The 20693-nt window shown below is 30.4% G+C and overlaps 2 protein-coding genes and 1 pseudogene across 2 annotated transcripts; 1 reads left to right on the forward strand and 2 right to left on the reverse strand.

The window, feature by feature from the left end:
• Positions 1-1029: 1029 nt before the first annotated feature.
• Positions 1030-3725, reverse strand: LOC125807998 (cytochrome P450 71A9-like). The gene is given in 4 exon segments (XM_049487762.1): positions 1030-1313; positions 1316-1640; positions 2389-2924; positions 3324-3725. Coding segments are annotated over 4 exon segments (1509 nt in total). The 5' UTR covers positions 3688-3725.
• A 2714-nt stretch (positions 3726-6439) lies between these two features.
• LOC125807999 (glucan endo-1,3-beta-glucosidase-like) lies at positions 6440-8457 on the reverse strand. Its single transcript, XM_049487763.1, has 3 exons — positions 7379-8457; positions 6751-7024; positions 6440-6661 (listed from the first exon to the last, which is right to left on the reverse strand). Exons 1-3 carry the CDS (start codon positions 8420-8422, stop codon positions 6633-6635), a joined length of 1347 nt encoding a protein of 448 aa, XP_049343720.1. The 5' UTR covers positions 8423-8457; the 3' UTR covers positions 6440-6632.
• Positions 8458-12902: 4445 nt separating this feature from the next.
• LOC125807756 (uncharacterized) lies at positions 12903-14018 on the forward strand (annotated as a pseudogene).
• The last annotated feature ends 6675 nt before the right edge of the window (positions 14019-20693 follow it).

Here is a 20693-nt window from a genome sequence, read left to right on the forward strand (position 1 = left end):
ATAATAAATTACTAATAATTATGTCTCGGTTCCAAATAGACTAGGATCATTTGTTTTTATTTAAGATTTTCATATCATGACAATTTAAATATGTGTATGGATCTTATTTTCATTGCACCCTATTTTTAACAAGTTTGTAACCAGTCAAAAAATATATGTCCATTGCGACTATCTTTATCTACCAATTGTATGGATCTTACTTTCATTGCACTGTCTTTTTACTTAAGTCGGTATTAATAAGAGTATATATAGGTCTTTTGAGACATTTTCCTTCATTTGATTGTAGTTATACCTTCTTCTTTTTTAACATTTTCACTTACCATAATTTCACATTACGAATTGATATATCTGTAGATCAAGATAAAATATGTACAAAACATCTTGCATGTTATTTGTATCTTCTGATAGATATTAGTCATTTTTTTATCTTATTATTTGGGCTATGATTATACATCCATCTTAATATTCACATTTCTGGAACACTTAGATTTTGTGGGTATGTTGAACTTAAATAGCAATTCAATATAATATTCACTACCATATAACATTAACGGTGTTAAAATTATTTTATAAAACTTATCTTTTACTTTGATATACATTCTTTTATCACATCATACTCAGCTAGCAATTCTTCAATTTAACCAACCAATTTATAATCCTACGAGACTATGACTAACATATTTACCTAATTAGCCTATATACATCTATTTGCAATTTGGCACTACAATCTCGTTTCGTGTTGCCACATTTGAGAAATATGACTTATGAGAAATTTGAACAAAAGATGTAGTTGATCTAATAGCCAAAGAATCCAGCTAATTATAACAAAAGTCTTTTGTAACGCATTCTTATCTTCGGTATAACGTAAAATACACACATAATATATATAATAAATGATTTTTTCAAATGTACACATTGTACTCCTTATTACAAATTGTCTGCTATTAAATATTACTATTGAGTGTAATGATACACTTTACTGTTCTTGATGAGTTTACATTTATTCAAGTAGTATACAAGCGATATATATTACAAGTCATAATACGAAGCTGCTAAGCAAAGGGGAATTTTCTTGTGCATAGTAAGCCCCAAAGCTTCTTCCATATCAAGATCCTTAGCTTTCATCCCTTGAGGAAGTGTCCAATCATAATGAAATAATAAATTAGCAATTGCAAGCTCAACAAGTGGTACAGAAAAATTAATTCCTGGACACCCTCTTCTCCCTGCCCCAAATGGCAAAAACTCATAATTTTGACCTCTATAATCGATATCCTTATTCAAGAATCTCTCTGGTATAAACGTCAATGGATTTCCCAGTATTTTGGATCGGTCCCAATTGCTGTCGCGTTGATGAGGACTCTTGTATTTTCTGGGATTTCGTAGTCCATTATTTTGCAACTAGATGTTGTTACTCGAGGGATTAGTAATGGGGCTGGTGGATGAAGTCTAAAAGCTTCTTTTATGACCAATTTCATGTATTCAAGTTTGTAAAGATCAGTTTCTTGGACCTTTTGTTTTCCCTTAGCAACTTGTCTCACTTCTTGTTGAGCTTTTTTCATGACTTTTGGATTTAACATAAGTTCTGCCATGATCCATTCTATGGTTGTTGCTGATGTATCAGTTCCTGCTACGAATATATCCTGTTCGTGCATAACAATATTCAGTCGTTTGAAGCGTGTAATACACTGTTCTAAGGATATTTTGCTCGCATAATAAATATAAGTGTATACCTCATGATGTAACAAATTAATCCAACTATGAATTAAGAGAAGAAACAACATAACTTTAAAAGATAAAAAAACTAACCAAATTAAAGAGATAGAAGAATTTAGAGAATCTGTATATTGTTCTTCCATATTGTCATGTATATATATAGGTAAATGTTAAAACAGCTAGTTTATAAACTACTATTAAATTCCATATTAGCTAGTTTGACAAATTAATTAATATAATATGGGTTAATTTTGACTTTTGATCAAATTAATATTGTTCTAGCTAGTTTGACAAAGTTGTAATGTTATATTGGCTAGTTTACATCGTTTCATGGTAAGATAAAACAAAATAATAAAAAACAATAAATATATGTAAAAATAATTCTTTAAAAATGTGACTTATGGCCTCACGTTTATATTGTGCATATATTGGAAGGGGGATCAACCCAACTATCTTGTCTGTTTCTGGTAAACATTTACACCATTGGTTGTCTAGGAGCCTACCCAACTATCTTGTTCATTTTTGTTTTGTTTTTTTGTAAATTTATGACAAAAAAAAATAATAATTAAAATAAATAGAAATAGAGCGGCTAAATTTTATCTTATCGATTCAATTATTTTGCAAATATAATATAATGCAATGTATATAAGTTAAACTCAACGTAGACAAACTTACCGCAAGAAGGCCCTTGATGTGACTATCTTGAAGAGGTACATCTCGGTTTGGATTCTTTTGAATTCGAAGCAATACATCAACAAGATCTTCATCATCTTTTTCTTTAATCCAATTTCTTGAATCAACATGATCTTCTATTACTTTGTCATAATACTTATCCAATTCTCTAAAATTCTTTTCCAATCTTTCATCTAGCCCATTAAATTTGTTAATCCATGCCATTTTTGGAAAATAATCAGCAACATTAAACTCACCCAACAATTCTTGTGTGTCATAAAGAATTTCATGAAACTTTTTCCCTCCATTATCATATCCACTTTCATCATCACTTCCTTTCCCAAAAGCCACTCGACAAACAACGTTATTTGACAAGGTTAGTGCTAATGCACTTATGTTAATAGATGAGTTTAAAGAATTACCAATTTCTTGAATCAAACGACTCACTTCCTCATCTCGAATTGATGAGAAACTTTCCACTCTCTTTGCGCTTAGTAACTCTAAAGCTAGAATTTTCCGGGACTCTCTCCAATAATTACCTGATGAAAACATAATTAAGTCAACAAAATGTATATTCTCCATTTATTTTTTAAAAACACGTGATTCAATATGATATCAGAGAAATCGTAGACTTGACATGTTTCAAAATTTCCCCCCCCCCCCCCCCCCCCCCACTCAAGGGCATATCTACTCAAGGAAGAGGAGTGTCAAACCACCCCCAAACCTCAATAGAAACCCATATACCCTATGTCTATATCGAAGAAAATGAATATACACCAGTTTGACACATGGAACCTCTAAATCCTAGATCTGTTTCTATTGCCCCTAATCGTAAAAAAACATTTAATTTGCCCATACAAAAGAAAAAGTGAATCAGGATCGCACATACATAAAGATATAATTATGTAAATAAAAATGTATTTTCTCTAACAGCTTACCGTAAGGAGCAAAAGACACGTTACAACAATTATAGCTAAGTCTTCTTGCAGCATACAAGGGAGGACGGCCCGCAAAAGCAACATCGTGTACTCTAAAGATCTCTTTCGCAACGTCGGCCGAGGAGACGAGGAGAGTTGGGATTGAACCTAATTGCAAGAAAATGAAATCGCCATATTCATTAGAAAGTTTTTGAAGAGAACGATGAGGCAATTTTCCAAGTTGATGAAGGTTTCCTATAATAGGCAATTTTCTTGGACTTGGAGGGAGTTTTTTTCCTTTGTTTTTCTTCTTTGTGAAAGAAAATAGTATGAACAAAAAGAGAAAGAAAGAAGCTAACATCTTCAAGAAAAAAATGAAACTCATTTTTGAATTTTGATCGAGGTTTCTAAAGAGGTAATGATCTTTCTTATAATAAATGAGCATTAACGGCAAAATTGGCACGTATTTATAACTACTGTATAAACTTTGAATTATTGGCAGTCCAAGTAGACCAACTTGTAGAGAGGATATACATTATAATTAACTATTTCCTTCGTTGACAAGCCACAAAGGCCTAACGTGGAAAGAGTATATTTGACTTGACACAAAATTTTAATTTAAGAAATATATACACATATAACTATTTATGATGATATTAAAAATATATGTAATATATCAGAATGTTCGGTAAATTTTTGTTGTTTGTATTATATTTTTAATAAAAAAAATAAATTACTACTGTTAATTATAGTGACGTTGTGTTAGAAACATATATACTTGAAGAAAAAATAAGACGGAAACAATAAATAACTAAGCCGTCTTAAAAGACGAGGAAATTAAAGGAGAGCTGTTGAAGATATTTGTTTTTTATATTAAAAAAATTCAAGAAATGTGTTCCCACAATGTACATCTTTCGTTTTTTCCATCGATAATTCGATATGATAATGAGTGCAAAATGAGGTGCGTGTTGGTAGTGTGTCAATAAAAGAAAATGTTTCTCACATAAATAATGAAGAGTTACCTAGATGTATAAATGAAGAAGACTAACCAAACATGCTACTTTAATAAAAACTACTTCCTCCGTCTCAAAATTAAGGGACAATGACTAATGATTAATGTAATACCGTGATGATCTAAAGATAACTTTCTCCGTGTCTCATAATAAGTATAAGTTTTATAATAACTTATTGTAGACATTGAAATTTTGCGGACTCTACAAGACGTGTTCAATTTGAATTGGGACGCTAGAAGATGTGTTCAGTTTCAATTAGAATTTTTGGGGCTACTCAATCCTAAACCCTAGTTTATGCCTATATAAAGGGTACTAAATTTCCTTAAAAGGCATCTCAAAATATCCCATAAACTCTTGGGTATTTTTAAAGATCAACATCTCGAATATTCCACAAAAGTCATGGAATATTTATATAGAGGTCAAATCTAAATCATCCTAGTTCGAGAAATACGCCACAAACGGCCCTCGAATCATGGATAAATCTTAGGAGAGTAGAATCAAGGGAGGAACAAAATTGTACCCGCAATCTTGATGAATAAAATTATATTTCTTCATATTTTTTTGTGATTGTAATTTATTTTATGTCACTTTAAAATATATTGCAAACACTTATTTAAGCCTATTGAAAAATAATAAATAGAATGTATAACTTCTTAAGTTATTTTGAGATTTGAATCTAAAAAAAAAAAACTATAATATAAGGGTGTGTCAAAGCTAAAAGGACCACTTAATATGAAATTGATGGAGTATATAATGAATTTACAACGTGTAGAAAACGATTGAAATGCTGAGAAATATCTCTACACTGTAACTATTTGACTTATTATTATTTAGCTGAAATAGAACGCTACTAGTTTGGCATGAATTGATTTTTTTTAAAATGATTGTTATATTTACTGTTATGTGACAGTTTAGTTCTAGAAATGTCATACTCTGCCAACCACCTAAAACCAATAAGCTTGCGTTTGGTTTCTCTTTTTGACGCGGGTGGGTGGGTGGGGTGGGGTATTGGTTCTATTGGAATAACTAACTATTTTCTGATGTTGATATCGCCCTTCTAAATATTAGGAGTAATTCACACTTGATATTTAGTATTTATAATCCGATCATAGTATTACTTTGATTAACTAAAAAATTAAGGTTAAAATATGAGTATATCTTAATTATTTATAATCTATATCTATATTTATAACCCCGTCATACAACTTATCATGATTAACTTAAAAATTAAGGCAAACATATATATCTTAATTAACTATAATCTATATCTATGTCTATATAAAAGAGGACAAGATGTGACATATCTTTTCGGACGGAATCAATCGTTTTCTACACGTTGTAAATGCATGAAAATCAATACAAATTATGATATTATGCCACAGGAACAAAAACGTCTTGCAAGAAGCTTTCTTGCTAAGAATTACTATCAGGTTATTTTCAATCATCCACTTTGATATCTTATTGAATAAAAATAATGTTATTATTCCTCCATTAATCAAGAATTTCGATTCTTAAAAAGTATCATGATAATTCTTTAATATATGGACATGTACAAAATAAAAGTACTAGAAAAAGAAAGGGTATATAGTGAATTTAACGTGTAGAAAACAATTGGAATGCCAAAAATATCTTTACATCTATAATTAGTTGACTTTATTATTGTTAATAGCATGAAATTTATGAAAAATAATTGTCACGGCTAATGTGACGGTCAGTTTAGTTCTAGAATTGTCAAAGTAGACAACTACCTAAAAGCAATGAGTTTGATACATTTTTTTAGTACGTTGTATTATTAGTATTTAGTTTGGTACATTTTTTAAATTAGCTTATGCATAAATAATGTTATTTCAATATATATATATATATATATATATATATTGAGTTGTGTATTGATTATTAGTAATATTATAGATTTTTATGTATTAAGGATCGTTTGGTAGAATATATTAGAAGAAAGAATGTACTACATTAGTTTTGTACATCAATAGTATCTTGTTTGATATACTCTATTGTGTATTGAGATGCGTTAATTTTTTAACATGCGTGAATAGGCAATATTGTATTGCATAGAGTTTATTCATGGAAAATGATTGCACTATCGCTGAAACCAGTGAAACACGGTGGACGCTAATTGCTTTGCAAGTTGAGAATCACCAAGTTCGAAAAAGAGATATCATCGATCCATATGCAAAATTAACATTGAACTCTTCAGACTTGAAAATAACAACAAGTTACAGCGTCACAAACCAATATTGGACTATACCAAAATGTACTCTGATCCAATGCTTGAGAGGAAGAGCCAACCTCATTTGCCACTTTAAGCATCATATCTACATTCTTCATAACCTGCATTCATGTGCATAAATTATCACACAACAGAATAGTCGTAACCATGAGCTAGGCTATTAAAAGCAATTTGTGCAAGAAAAACTTACTAGGATCATAGTTAGTGACAACACCGGTATTAATGAAGCTACAGTCCAAATCTTTACCACCATTTGCTTGATAATAAGCATTCATGGCGTAAGAAGCGTGTGCTCTGATCGTATTGGGCTCGTAGCAAGGGCCACCATCTTTTATAGGTTGGCAATCTATTCCAGAACTACACACGAAGTCTATGTTCGACTGCAAAGCTGCATCACTAGCATCTGTCGTTGGAACACACCATTTCTTTGACACTTCCGGTGCCATAGCAGGCGGAGACGAAGCCTAAATTCAGAATTTTAAATCAGTAAATACAAAGTAACGCAACATTACATATATATTTTTTTAATAATTACACTTTATGTTGGTATAATGTAAAATAAAGGTTAATAGAGTACAATTCATATGGCTAGAACACAAATCAAGAATTGGAAAGATCAAACTATGAGAAAGCGGGGGAGATTTCTCGGATCAATAATCATTTTTGTGTAGACAATTATACCCTTAATACTAGCAACAAAATATATTTTCATGGCATATACTAACAGGATATTTTCGTCATTGAATACAATTCCTGACCAAAGAGCAAAGCATTTTACTAATTTATCCTTGGGGATTATCTAAATTTTCGATAATTACCTGTGTATTACGCAGAATGCCCACGTCGTAAACAGGGCTGAAGTCGGGTCGGAACAACCCGAAATTACGCTCCGAAGTGCTAGGCTTAAGGTCTTCATTGAATAGGGCGAAAACGTAAGTTTCAAAGGTCCTGTTTGGCATCAATGGCGTTCCCACACCGGAGTTTACATGCTTCACGAGGTTCACATTGTACGAAATAGCGTTCTCCAAACTCACACCTGGTTGATTCGGGTCACCGGCAGAAGGCCACCCAGTTTCCGCCACAACGATATCCACGTCAGCATAACCCAACGCTTTCATCGCAGAATACACAGCATCAAGCTGTGCATCAAACATGTTGGTGTAGTTCATCCCAGTAGCCTCATCGTAAACCCCATTATTGGGTTTAAACAAGGCGTAGTCTAGGGTTTCATCATTGAACCCAAAGAATGGGTACGGACAAATCATGAAGGGTGATTTGGTTTCACGGTGAAATTCCAGCATCGGGGCAAAAATTACCCGGTCGTATACCCTTCTGAACAGACCCGAACTAGGAGGTTCAGAGCGGGACAAGATTCCCAATGAATGTGGGGTTGAAACCTGGATATCATTTATTCCAGCTGCTAACAGAGCTTCATGAATCGCTCGCATGGCGGGTACTAGATGAGCGATGAGATTTTTGTCGCCGGTAGCCATAACTTCATTTCCAATGCAAATGCGATCAATTCTAGTGCGTGGATAGAAAGGAACAACATTTTGTTCGACCCACCATTGTGCAGCAGTTGGTTTAGAAACTGACCAAATGTCTCCGTTAGGTACCATAACGGTTACCCAAACACCCGTATCAGCAAAGGCCCGGATAATATCTGGGTTTGCATCGAAGATCTTGATTTTGTTAAGGGTGGTATGGTCTCTGATGAAAGCGGCGACTTGGGACGGCGGTGGAAGGTTATCGGCGACGGTTCCGTAGTTGATTCCGAGGAGATAGTCACCGGATACGCCGTTACAGAGAAGAAGGAAGATAAAGGAAGAGAAAATGGGGAGGAAGAAACAGAGGTCGGCCATGAAAACTGAACGGAAAGAGAAAATTGAACTGCAAATTTGTGCAGCGCAGCCAAAGGGAAATGGTACTAAAAGGGGGAAAAACGTGGGAGGTAAGGTAATTGCTGCAATCCCAATCCCAATATTTTGGGTAAAAAACAAAAATGCCAATTAGGATTTTGGGAAAAAATAATTTTTGATTTTTAGACTAACCAAAATGAAAAAAAAGCTCGATGATCTCTAGATTGGTGTTTAAATTCAATTTAATTCAAAATAAATATTTCTTAAGTCACATTTAAAATGTATTTTCATCATATTCGGTCAATATTTTAAAATGTATGTTGATCATTTTCATATAAAAAGTATTGCAATTTATAGAATTTTGATAAAAAAATTAGATATTTTAATTTTAAATTTCAAAATATTAAATTGATCTGATTCAATTTAGCTTTAGAAATTACTCACATTAACTATTAATAACCAAAAAATGATACATAATTTAGAACAAGAGTACTAGCTTACATTTGTATAATCTAGTCTTATAGAGTCTGTTTGGCTAACCGACTAACATCTTATTTCAAGAAGCATTTTTATTAAAATACACCCTATGTCAAATTGTTTAACTTTGATCCTAAATTTGGGCATAGAATCTTTAAGAATTTTTTTTTTATATATTTAAAATTGTATAATAAGTCTTATAAGTCACCATATTTAATAATTTAAATAATATAAAAAATAGTATATGACATGTGGTCAAGAAAGATCTGTTTCAAAAGTGACACATAAATTAAGATAGAAGGAAGAACATTTTAAAACAGTAATTTTGGAATAAAATAGTTTGTGTTTTGGCTAATTATTTCAAAAACAACTTTTGATAAGTGTTTGATTAATCTTTTTTTTAAAAATGTTTTTGAGTTCAAATTACGAAAAATAATAAATAACAGTGCTCGTTGATTACTAAAATTATTTTATGCATAAAAGTCAATTTAAATATCTACTATGGAAGATTTTAATTAAGTTTTTTATTTTTATTTAATTACAATTTTAAAGTACATATTAAAAAATTGAATTAATATAATACATGGAAAAAAATATTGATACGATATTATTATGATGATTTAAATTTAAACATATAAAAAAAAATATCAAGCAAAATAAATTTAAAAACTATACCACAAATTAATAATTATATATGGATTATAAGGTTGCTTGAAGAGTAAAAGAAAATGGATAATAGATATGGAAGTGAGACTTGATACTCGGATTATTCATAATAGAGGAAGTTTTAAGTATCTTTTGTCTATCATTTAAAAAAAAGGGAGATAAATGAGAATGTCATTCATCGAATTGGTGCAGGATGGATAATAGAGGCTCACATCCGGAGTCTTGCACAAATGATCGATGATGTTGTGAATGTGTGGGCATAATACGACAGATAAAATTAGAATTGAGAATATTTGAAATAAGGTAAGATCGACTTCAATAGAGAACAAGATAAGGAAAACAAGACTAATATTGTTTAGATATGTGAAGAGAAGATGTTTAGATGCTCCATAGTGTAAAAAAATTTAGCGATGGATGGTCTTAAGCAAGCTAAAAATAGACCATAAATCCAAAGAGATATTGAAAAAAATGATTAAACAAACTCTATTATAATTAAAGTCAAGTTATATAAAAAGATATAAGTGAAAGAGGATAAATTGCATCTCTAGTTGCATACAATTGTTTCAAAAGCCAATATGATAGCTAAACCCATACAATATCACTTTCATAATTGAAATAATCTTTTTTTTAACAATAGAAAATTGAATTTAAGTTAAAAAGAATGAAATTAGTGGGAAAAAAAGAAAAAATTACGTAACTACACGATTTAAGATAACATAACCTCTAAAAAAAATATTATTTGAATTAATTATAGTTCTTTTTTTATTTTCTCTTAACATTCGGATACATCACTCCACCTCTATCAGATATAGTACAACTTTGTTTGTGTACAATGAATTTGGTACAAATGTTATTGTTAATACATAAACCTTTTTTTTTTCAAAAATATTATTGTTGATATATAACCACAAAAATAACTCTCTCACATTTTTGGATTATAATTTTTTTTGTTTTATTGTTGCTCTCACTCCTAAAATATTACTTTCATCACCAACTTCGTTCGTATCAAAAAAAATTCTTTTCGATCTATACTTTTATTCAGAAATTCTACAAAACAACTCTTTTACTTTCATAATTTATCTCGAAATCTTTTCTACATCTCTTTTTTTTCTCAATCTCATCTCTATTCAACACAATTTATATATCAAGCAACCTTTTTATTTACTCAGATTGTATCAAAAAAGAGTTCTTCTCTTTTTTTATATTCTTCTTAGATGTTGATGTTCAATCTATCAAAACCATTGTAAAGTGATGGATATCAACGATGATATCTTTTATGATCTTAATCTACACTACTAAAAAAATTGCAAAAGGAGACCTAAAAAAAGAGACCTCAAAAATAGGTCGCTAAAAAGAGACCTCATGAGGTCGCTATTTGCATCAATAACTTTTTTTTTTTTTAACAGGAGAGACCTCGTGAGGTCAATTTTATAAAAAAATCTTCCTAATTAATAATATAAGTGACTTATTTTAATTTTTTTAGTTTATAGTATGTCTTTGTATAAAATATGCGACCTCACGAGGTCACTATTTGTTAAAATAAAAAATACTAATTTAGGTTTATATATCTTGTGAGATCTCATTTTATTAGTCAAATTTGTAAAATAATATTTTAAAATAAGAGACCTCATGAGGTCTCTTATTTTTATTAAATTAAAATAAGAGGGCATTTTTAATTTAGTTCATTTCCTTTCCTGCTCTTCACCTAAAAGCTAAAAAAAGCCCTAACTTGTCTCTTCCCCATAGTTTTACAGATGTGTAGCCTCCGGTTGTCGTCAAGCCTCTCATCAGTTTGAAGTTTTTTAGTTTTCACCTTCGGAACTCACTCGGTTTGAAGCCAAAGCTTTCGTCATCGATTCAAATTCTCGGTGTCGATTTCTTTCTCTGCAAATAAAGGTGAATCTTTCAATCTTTAAACCAAGTTGTAACTATATTGTTTATTTATTGCAAGCATCCATCAATGTAGACTCTCTCTTTCAATTTACTGCAAGCATTAGTAGAATTTGTGATTCTCTTTTCACTTCATGAACATATAATTAACTTTGGGTTTTACTCTTGTTCTATTTTAATGTCCTGTTTTGACTTCTCATGATGATTAACATGAATGCTAGCAAGTTTTGTATCATATAATTTAGAAGAAGATACATGGGTAGTAATGTCTAAGAATAAAGAAATAAACTCGGTTATGAAGATTTTCTATTATATTTTGAGAATATTTTACCTTATATCTCACTCTAAATAACTCCTAATAATCATGTGTTGAATTTTGATTTAAATTTAGAACTAATATCATTTTGATTCATGTCTCTGTATGTATTTTGGTTGTTTTTTAACTGAGGAGAGAAAAGTTATATATATATACACACACACACTATAGTCTATAGATATAAACCATCGTGCAATAATGAGGAGAGACAAGTTAAGAAACCATTGTACCGAGAAAGGTCCTTGACCCTTAATAGTGCCTATTGGCTGCATCATCATCATCATCATGCTAGTTGAAGCTGCTGCCTCAAATGCAAGAATCCCCTTAATACTACTAACTGGGAAGATGACTTAATTTCTTGCTTGAAAAATTCAAATTTTGTGTGTAGATGGATCGTAGTTTGATGTATAATAGGAATAATTTTGGTCAAGAGGGGCTAAGGCCTAAAGATACATGGGTAGTAATATCTAAGAATAAAGAAATAAAACCTGTTATGAAGATTTGTATTGTATTTTGAGATTATTATATCTTATATCTCAATCTAAAATAATCACGTTGTAAATTCTGATGCAAACTTAGAACTAATATTGTTTTGGTTTATGTCGTTGTATGTATTTTAGTTGTTTTTAAACTGAAAAATGTATGGATTAGATGTTTTTGCTGATAATTGACAATTAAGATGACTTGTTCTTTGTTTATGAGTAATTAAGATGACATATGGATCTACCTATTATTTTATTGGTTGTAGTAATGAGAAGAGGAAAGTTATATATATACTATAGTCTATAGATATAAACCATTGTGCAGTAATGAAGAGAGGAAAGTTAAGAAATCATTGTGCCCAGAAAGGTCCTTGACCATTCTGTAATAGTGCCACCTTACTACTATTTTTTTAATGATGTATTCTATTTTGATTTATTTATGGAAGTGGACATTATTTGGGACAAACTGTTGAGAGAAGTATGCTTTTGTAGTCACCAAAGATACATTTATTCATTTGCACAAGGCCTCGTTAAGCAGTCCCTACTAGGATTGTTACAATTTGATTTTCAGTAAATTATTACATAAATTAGTGTTTAACAAATTCAATTTTTTGTGATCTTTATGTAGATGAATCGTAGTTGGATGTATAAAATGACTAATTTTGGTCGAATGGGGCTAAGACCTGAATTTGTAGAAGGCGTCACTGGTTTTGTGGAGTATGCAAAGACACTAGAACTTTTTCAACGTAATGGTGTGCTTAAGTGTCCTTGTAATAAATGTCAATGTTTGAATTATGAAAAACCAGATATTGTTAAGGGCGAAGGATCCAAGATTTAAGCAAATGAGTGAGATCGGTAAGAAGGCTAGACCATCTACTAAGGGTGGTTCTCTACACACAAGTGGGGCTCAAAGTCAAGGAAGTATGAGGAGGAAATTGGTATGTATCATTTTTCTGTAAGTTTTTATATATTTTAGGTATTAATATTTAATTACTCTTGATTATAACTTAATTAGTTCAATATGTAGGAAAAGGAACTAGGAAGATTGGTAACTTAGACTGAGGCATTCAGGGCAACACACATAAGAAAGAAGAAAAATCTCGAAGATCCAGACGTGTGGGTTGAGCCGCGAGCTGAATTGACCTATGTAAGCCTCTAATTTAAACTAATAGTTACTTGCTTTCTAAATTTATATTCTAATAATAATACCATTCAATTTAAAATCGATATCTTCAAGTTTTGGAGGATTTACGACAAACTTAACCAGAAGAAATTGAGGTATGACACTTACCCAAAAACAGGCTGAGAGAGTGTGGCTAGACTTGATTGGTGGGCCGAGTAGATATGAGTATGCCTATGGCATGCCACAACAAACCTTTTGTGAATATCATTCTGAGTTTGAAGGCCTAAGTAGTTCCTATGATGATGAATCGATGAAGAAAAATTTAGCTATGGAGCAAAAGATAGCTGAGCTATCTAGCCAAGTCCAAGACTCGTGGGCTAGGGAAAGGCGCAGGGACATAGAGTATGAGGGTCTTAAGGCTCAATTAGATGCATTACTTGCTTCAGGAGGGATTCCCCCTTGTTCCAATGACGTCATTTTCCCTCCTCAACCCTCTCGGTCTCAACCTACTCGATATCCAGTCTATGGTCAACAAAGAAATATGACAGATGAGTCTAGTAGTGATGAAGAAGATGAGGATCATGTGGCAAACACACTACCACATTAGTGAAGTTTAGAGTTGTAATAGATAATCTAAGTTCTTTACTTTATGACTTTTTTATGGGACTTATTTTTTTTGTGAATGCATGATAACATTGAAATCCTATTATATAACTTATGGATTTTATGATTTTTCGTTCAATTTCGGATTACGTTGAAGGTGAGTTGCATATTGAGTTGATAAGAGAATATTTAGTAAATGTGTTGTATTAGTTGATTGTTGGAAACTCTTTGAGCTTGATTTTAGCTAATTAAAAAGGTATTAAATTAATATGACGGTGATGAGCAGCTGCAAAAACAGTTACAAGCTGTTAGCTTTTTTCCAGAAAAAGAGGTCTCTTCTTTGCATTTTATTTTCCAGAAATTTCATAAAAGAGATCTCATGAGGTCTCTTTTTTGCATTTTGTTTTTTAGAAATACAGTAGAGAGACCTCAGGAGGTCTCTTTTCTGCAGTTTATTTTTTAGAAATGTAGTAAAGAGACTTCACGAGGTCTCTTTTTGGCAATTTCATTTTTTAGGCTATGAGATAAAGCGGCCTTGTGAGGTCTCTCTTTTTAAATATAAAATAAAAATAAATAATATAATAGTGACCTCATGAGGCCACCTTTATTAAAAATAAAACAAATGTAAATTATGAAATTGCGACCTAATGAGGTCTCTTTTTAAAAAAAAATTGGAAAACTTATTAGTGACGTCGTGAGGTCTCTGTTTGGCGACCTCATGAGGTCTCTACAAAAAAGTCACCTACATTATATCGACCTACCGTTGTGGTCTCTTTTTAGGTCTCTTTTTTCAGAAAAGAGACCTCATGAGGTCTCTTTTTTAAGTCTCTTTTTACAGTTTTTTTAGTAGTGCCACTTTTTGAAGGTGATGAATGGAATCATCGCAAAGTTTCAAAGGATCAAATCCTTTGTATGAATAATCAGAATGAAGAAGAAAAATCTACTGAAAATGATGATAAAACAATGACCATACAGGAGAAGGATGTGGAAGTAGAAACATGTGAAATTGATTTGCAAAACTTGAAAGAGAAAAACAGAAGATTTTTCAACTAATGAGCCATTGGTGAAAACAAAAATAAACCTCAGAAGCTAATAAACCACCCTCCCCAAGAGCCAATTAGAGAAAAAATAGAAGAAAAACGATACAAACGCGAGAAGACTGGTGCTAAGGATTGCAACTGAACTCCGTGTTAGGAAGAATGAAAGCTCTTCTGGCCAAAAGGATACTACGGTAAATTAATAATTAACAATCTCTAAATTTCATTTGTTAGTCATAAAATGTTCAATTAATTGCTACTATTATATATGTGTTCTTAATTTTGCATACACCAATTTTCGTGCGATTTTAAAAGGGGTTTAATTATTGAGTTGTATCAGAAATTTTGGAACACCTTATATGTTGTAGATTATTGTAATTAAATTGTATCTTTAATTACTTTAAATTATTATTATTTATTAATCAACATTTTTTTTATATACATCGAATCTTATCATTATTCATGGGATATATCAGATTTTTCATATATCGTGGTGACTAAATTTGTTAAAAATATATTATTTAATTAATTTATTGCAGTACCACATTGAAAAAAATACAAGATATGTTTTCCAATCAAAGATAGAAATTCATAGATATCTACAATCCAAACAAATGATTTGTCAAGTTAAAAACTTTTCTTATTTAATTTACACAATTAATTATAAGATGTACCTCTACTTTTTGAATTGATTTATGATTTAGCTTATATTAGTTAATCAATTATATTGGGTGTCGATTATTCAAATAATAATTTTTATCTCAAATTATCACTGTATGAAAAATCAACTTACTTTATTAATGTCAGGTTTTACTTTACGATGTTATCAAAGTGCTTGTATCCATGCATTTTGTAAAAGGAAAGTCAAATTCAACAATGATAGATATGGGTCATATAATTGTGATTACATGGAGTGACTTCCCCCTTTTGTTCTTTGATTTGTGTTAACTATTTAATTTTGACCTCCTTTAATTTTAGTTTAGTTACATATATTTTTTTTTCTTGTACTTTTGGGGATTTTATCTCTTTTTTTTTTAATGTCAAACTAGTTTTAATTATGTCAGTATCTTTGAATATTCCGTCAATCTATTGCTCCTACTATGCTAGTCTTCACTTTTTTTTTTTTTTTGTAGTAGTTCATAATTACTAAACTCATAAATATTGCTTCTATTGTTTCATATTAAGTGATGCTTTTACCTTGGGTACATTTCTTAAGAAATTAACTTACTTTTAGAAAAATAAAAATTATTTTTCTAATTTACACTTAATTATATAGTGGTCACTCAGTCTATTTATTTTTACTTGTCTGCAATACTAAAATAAAATTCACTTTCACTTATCATGTATAGTTTATCAAGAGAACGATTATTTGTTTTTTGTTTTACTTTTAACATTAACCGTTAATTTTCTAAACCAATTTCAAGATATTTTAAAATGCTAAAAATCATAGGTATAATAGTTAAATATGCATTTTTTTTAATTTTTTTTTTTAATAAAAGTGTAATGTCCATTGTGGACAAGTGAAAGTGAGCAAAAGAGTATGTAATATAGTGTTTTGGTCCACCCTTCTTACTCTTTTATTTTATATGATTGTAGGGAGTTACTCCTGCTACTTGGGAACCCCCTAGTGACGCATATAACTATTATGGAAAGAGAACCTGGTGGCAGATAGCTTGCAGCTCGTTGCCAGCATTCTGCATTGACTCATATAATCTATAATATTATCTCTATTTTTATCAAATATATAATATATAGTTTTTTAGTTACATAAGAATTCACTCATTTAATTAATAACATTCTGATGTGAGTCATTGAAATGAAAGTGTAAAAACGTCATTTATGATGAGACGGGGGAGTATATATTGTGTCACTTTATGTCACATACAATTCTGATTTTTTTTATTAGAGAAAAGGCCCAAAATAGTCCCTCATCTTTAGGTGAAGACTCAAAGTCATCCTTGAGTTTTAACATGGAGCATTAATAGTCCCTCATGTTTGCAATATTGGTGCACTTTTGGTCCTTCTTCAAAATTTTGCCTATCTTTTAACATTGATTTTGTTCATAATTTATGTATGGAATGTTTAATCATCATTTTATATATTTAGTAGAAATAATAACTCCATGTGGGAGATTGTGAGAAGAAAAACACCTTATTATGTTTAGTAGAAATTGTATTGCAGGTAAAGTCGAGAGGTTTATCACGATGATTTCACGTACAATAGTACAATTTTTTCTTTTCTTGCAATGTCATATGTTAAAATGTTCTTAGTTTGGCTGTAATAATATTTATACTGAACAGAACAAGGTGTTCTTTTTCTCACCTTCTCTCACATAGAGTTATTATTTCTACTAAATGTATAAAAAAGACGATGGGTCATTCCTTACATAAAATTATGAACAAAATTAATGTTAAAAAATAGGCAAAAGTTTAGGGGAGGACCAAAAGTGCACCAATATTTCAAACATGAGGGACTATTAATGCTCCATGTGAAAATTCAAGGATGACTTTGAGTCTTAACCCAAAGATGAGAGACTATTTTGGGCCTTCTCTCTTTTTTATTATTATTATTATTCCTAATATCTAATGTAAGGGTTACGGTGATGTCTTTACTTTTATACAGTGTTACAGACAAACAAAATATGCAATGTCTACTTTTACATGAAAAAGTAATCACTCTAGAATGTAATCGGTAAAATCCCTCAAATAGATAACAACTAGTATCCATTATTTATTATTACGATTATCATATTTTTAAATTAGGTTATTAAACAAACAACAAAAAATCATCATAATCCTGTAAAACTTCAGTCGATAATTGAACACAAAAATCAACATAATCATAATATCATACTTAACAGTTAGGGCACGCACCATAGCTAATTCTTCTTCCTAATTTTTCATATTTTAAATATGGTAATTCTTCTCAATATGCAAGTAATGATTGATTCTGCAAATATTTTATGATCCAACTAGATTTAAGAGGAAAAGAAATTTAGTTGCAAACTGATAGTTGAAGAGGGATTGGGAGACACAAGTTTCTTTTGCATAGAAGAAGATGAGAAAATGTGAAATTTGACAGAATTAAAGCGAAATATATATATTTTAAGAGTGTGAATTATATCAATACTTTAGACAAATGCACTTTCCAAATTAAACTCATATGGGAGAAATTGTGTTGCCCTAAATCTACTAGAGGGCTGAGTGTGATGCACATTGTGACATGAAAAATAGAGTTTAATATGCAAATAACTATGGAATTTATACAGAAAGAACGATAAGCTATTAGTTCAGTGGATACACAAGATAGAGAAATTTAGGAATGATTATCTTGAGTATCGTGCCATCCATCCAGTAAGTCAAATAACTTGATCTATATATTTTTAGTTGTTGTTCTTAGAAGTAAAAGAACTCTAAGATTAGCTATATTTAGTGACCAAAGCAAAATCGAGAGATAACTTTAAACGGAAGCCATTTTGCATCCCTCAGGTAATCTTCCCACAAGGAAGTTCCACTGCATTATAATGAGCATATTTTGGATTCGACTCCTCTTCATGTCTTCTTTATCTATTTTCCTCAAATTTTTGCTTGAATCGAAGACACATGCAATTACTTTCATACATATATATAAATCCTTATTTGTTGTATTGTTAGATTAAATTCAATGTTTATTTTGATTGTTACTTAAATTTTATTATATCATATCGTTAAATCCTTATTGGGTAACAATGAAAAATCTCATTTTGTGTAACGATCGATTTGGTTTGATCACATCATTACCTTCATTTTTTCTTCTCATTTTTAGTTTTACTTATTATCTAATAATTTTATTTTGTCTTTGAACTATCTTTTAAGTAATTTTACCATGTACCTTACTTTTCTTGTAAGTTTATTCTTCAAATTGTTGATGAATGACATTATGTAACGACGAAAAATGATATAGTCTATCCAAACATTATATTCTATTAAAACAATACAATACAATACAATACCTTATATTATTTTATACTCCGTACCTAACAACCATCCAAACAGAGTGTTAATTAATAAGTGTGCTAGTTAAGCAATTAGGTTTAGTGGGAACATAACCAATAGAATTTTAGTTTAGTTTAACTTCAAGCATGTTAGATTTGGTTTGGAAATATTTTTAAGTAGGTGCAATGTATAGCTAGAAAAGGATGAAAAGTTTTTCCTCAATTTTGATTCACACCAACATTTAATTCTTAAGTATAACGATCCTTTTAAATTATTGGGTTCTAAATTAATAATTTATACATTTTCAATAATTTTCAAGACAAATATAGAATATGAACTAAATCTACTATATTCAAAAACCCTTCATTCTACTATATTCATGAAAGGTGTATAAAAATATGTATTCAAATCTAAAATAAAAGCCATAATTATTATAAAATCATATAAAAATCGATGCATGCAAAATAAAGAACATATCCAACATTAACAAATTAATTAAACATTTTATGACAAGTAGGGCAAATAAGAGGAGGTTAATTACCAATTTACCGTATTTTTATGACTAGAAGTGCTTCTATATTCTTCCTAATATGGACTTCAATTGTCCAAGCATTCTTTTTTCTATAATTTTCCTCTAATTAGTAGCCCTTCTATGAACTCCTCTAGCTTCTAAGGTTAGTTTTTATTTTCATCAATAAATTATTAATAGATTTGATAGCATGAGATTTTCCTTTTTCCTTAATAGACTTAGCATCACCTTTCAAATCTTCTAAATCATTCTCACCTATTTATACTTTCACACCATTTTCTTGCATGACCATTTTTTTGATAATCTCTTGTTCGTGATCATTAATACGAAATTGATCATTATCATCGTTATGGAATCGATCAATTGAAATCTTGTGATGGTCTCATTCATCATTTTAAAATATTGAATCAAGTGCATATAATATATTATCATAATATTATTCATGACGCAAGATGTGAGAGAGTGTTTTTGTGAAGTATTTGAATAAAGATGAGAAAATAGAAAAAGGAGAAAATATTTTTTTGATACAAATTGAAAATGTGAGAGTGATTTGGTAGTGTATTTTTAACTTCAACAATTTTCAAACTCTAACACATTCTACTGTGAAAATTTGAAACTCCAACAACATTTTCAACTCAACAAATCGAAATTCGACTCGTCAAAGATTCAAATTATTTTGTGTTTCAGTTAATGGTTTTTTTGTCCAAGTCTTTCCAAAAAAAGTAAAATTAATTCTCCATTATATTTTAATTGGTGGGTAACTAGTAAAAAACTATTAGAACAGACTTATATGAATGACCATTATAAAATGGGAAATTGGAGGCTTTTTTCCGAACTTCAAGGTTTACAATATATTTACATGAATGATGAATATTTAAAGAGTGGAGAACAAAACTCAACACAATTAGAACCCCCAAAAAAGACTCATGTCTTTGGACTTAAATTAGGAAGCCCAAAGTTAGATCGATGGTATTTTAATATTTTGATTAAAATAATCCCAATAATAAACCCTAGTATAAATAGGTCCTTAGGTCTTTCTTTTGGATACATTCATCTTGAACCTCTCTTGAACTGCGGCGAGTAGATATTCATGTACGAACTTATATCTCTCTCTGAATTATATCTCGCATTTGAATGTTAATCTAGTTAATTTGTTGACTCTCTTATATAAAAAATA

Source organism: Solanum verrucosum, unplaced genomic scaffold, assembly GCF_900185275.1.
Source record: "Solanum verrucosum unplaced genomic scaffold, falcon-dt-bn FXZP01000183.1, whole genome shotgun sequence".
NCBI lineage: Eukaryota > Viridiplantae > Streptophyta > Magnoliopsida > Solanales > Solanaceae > Solanum > Solanum verrucosum.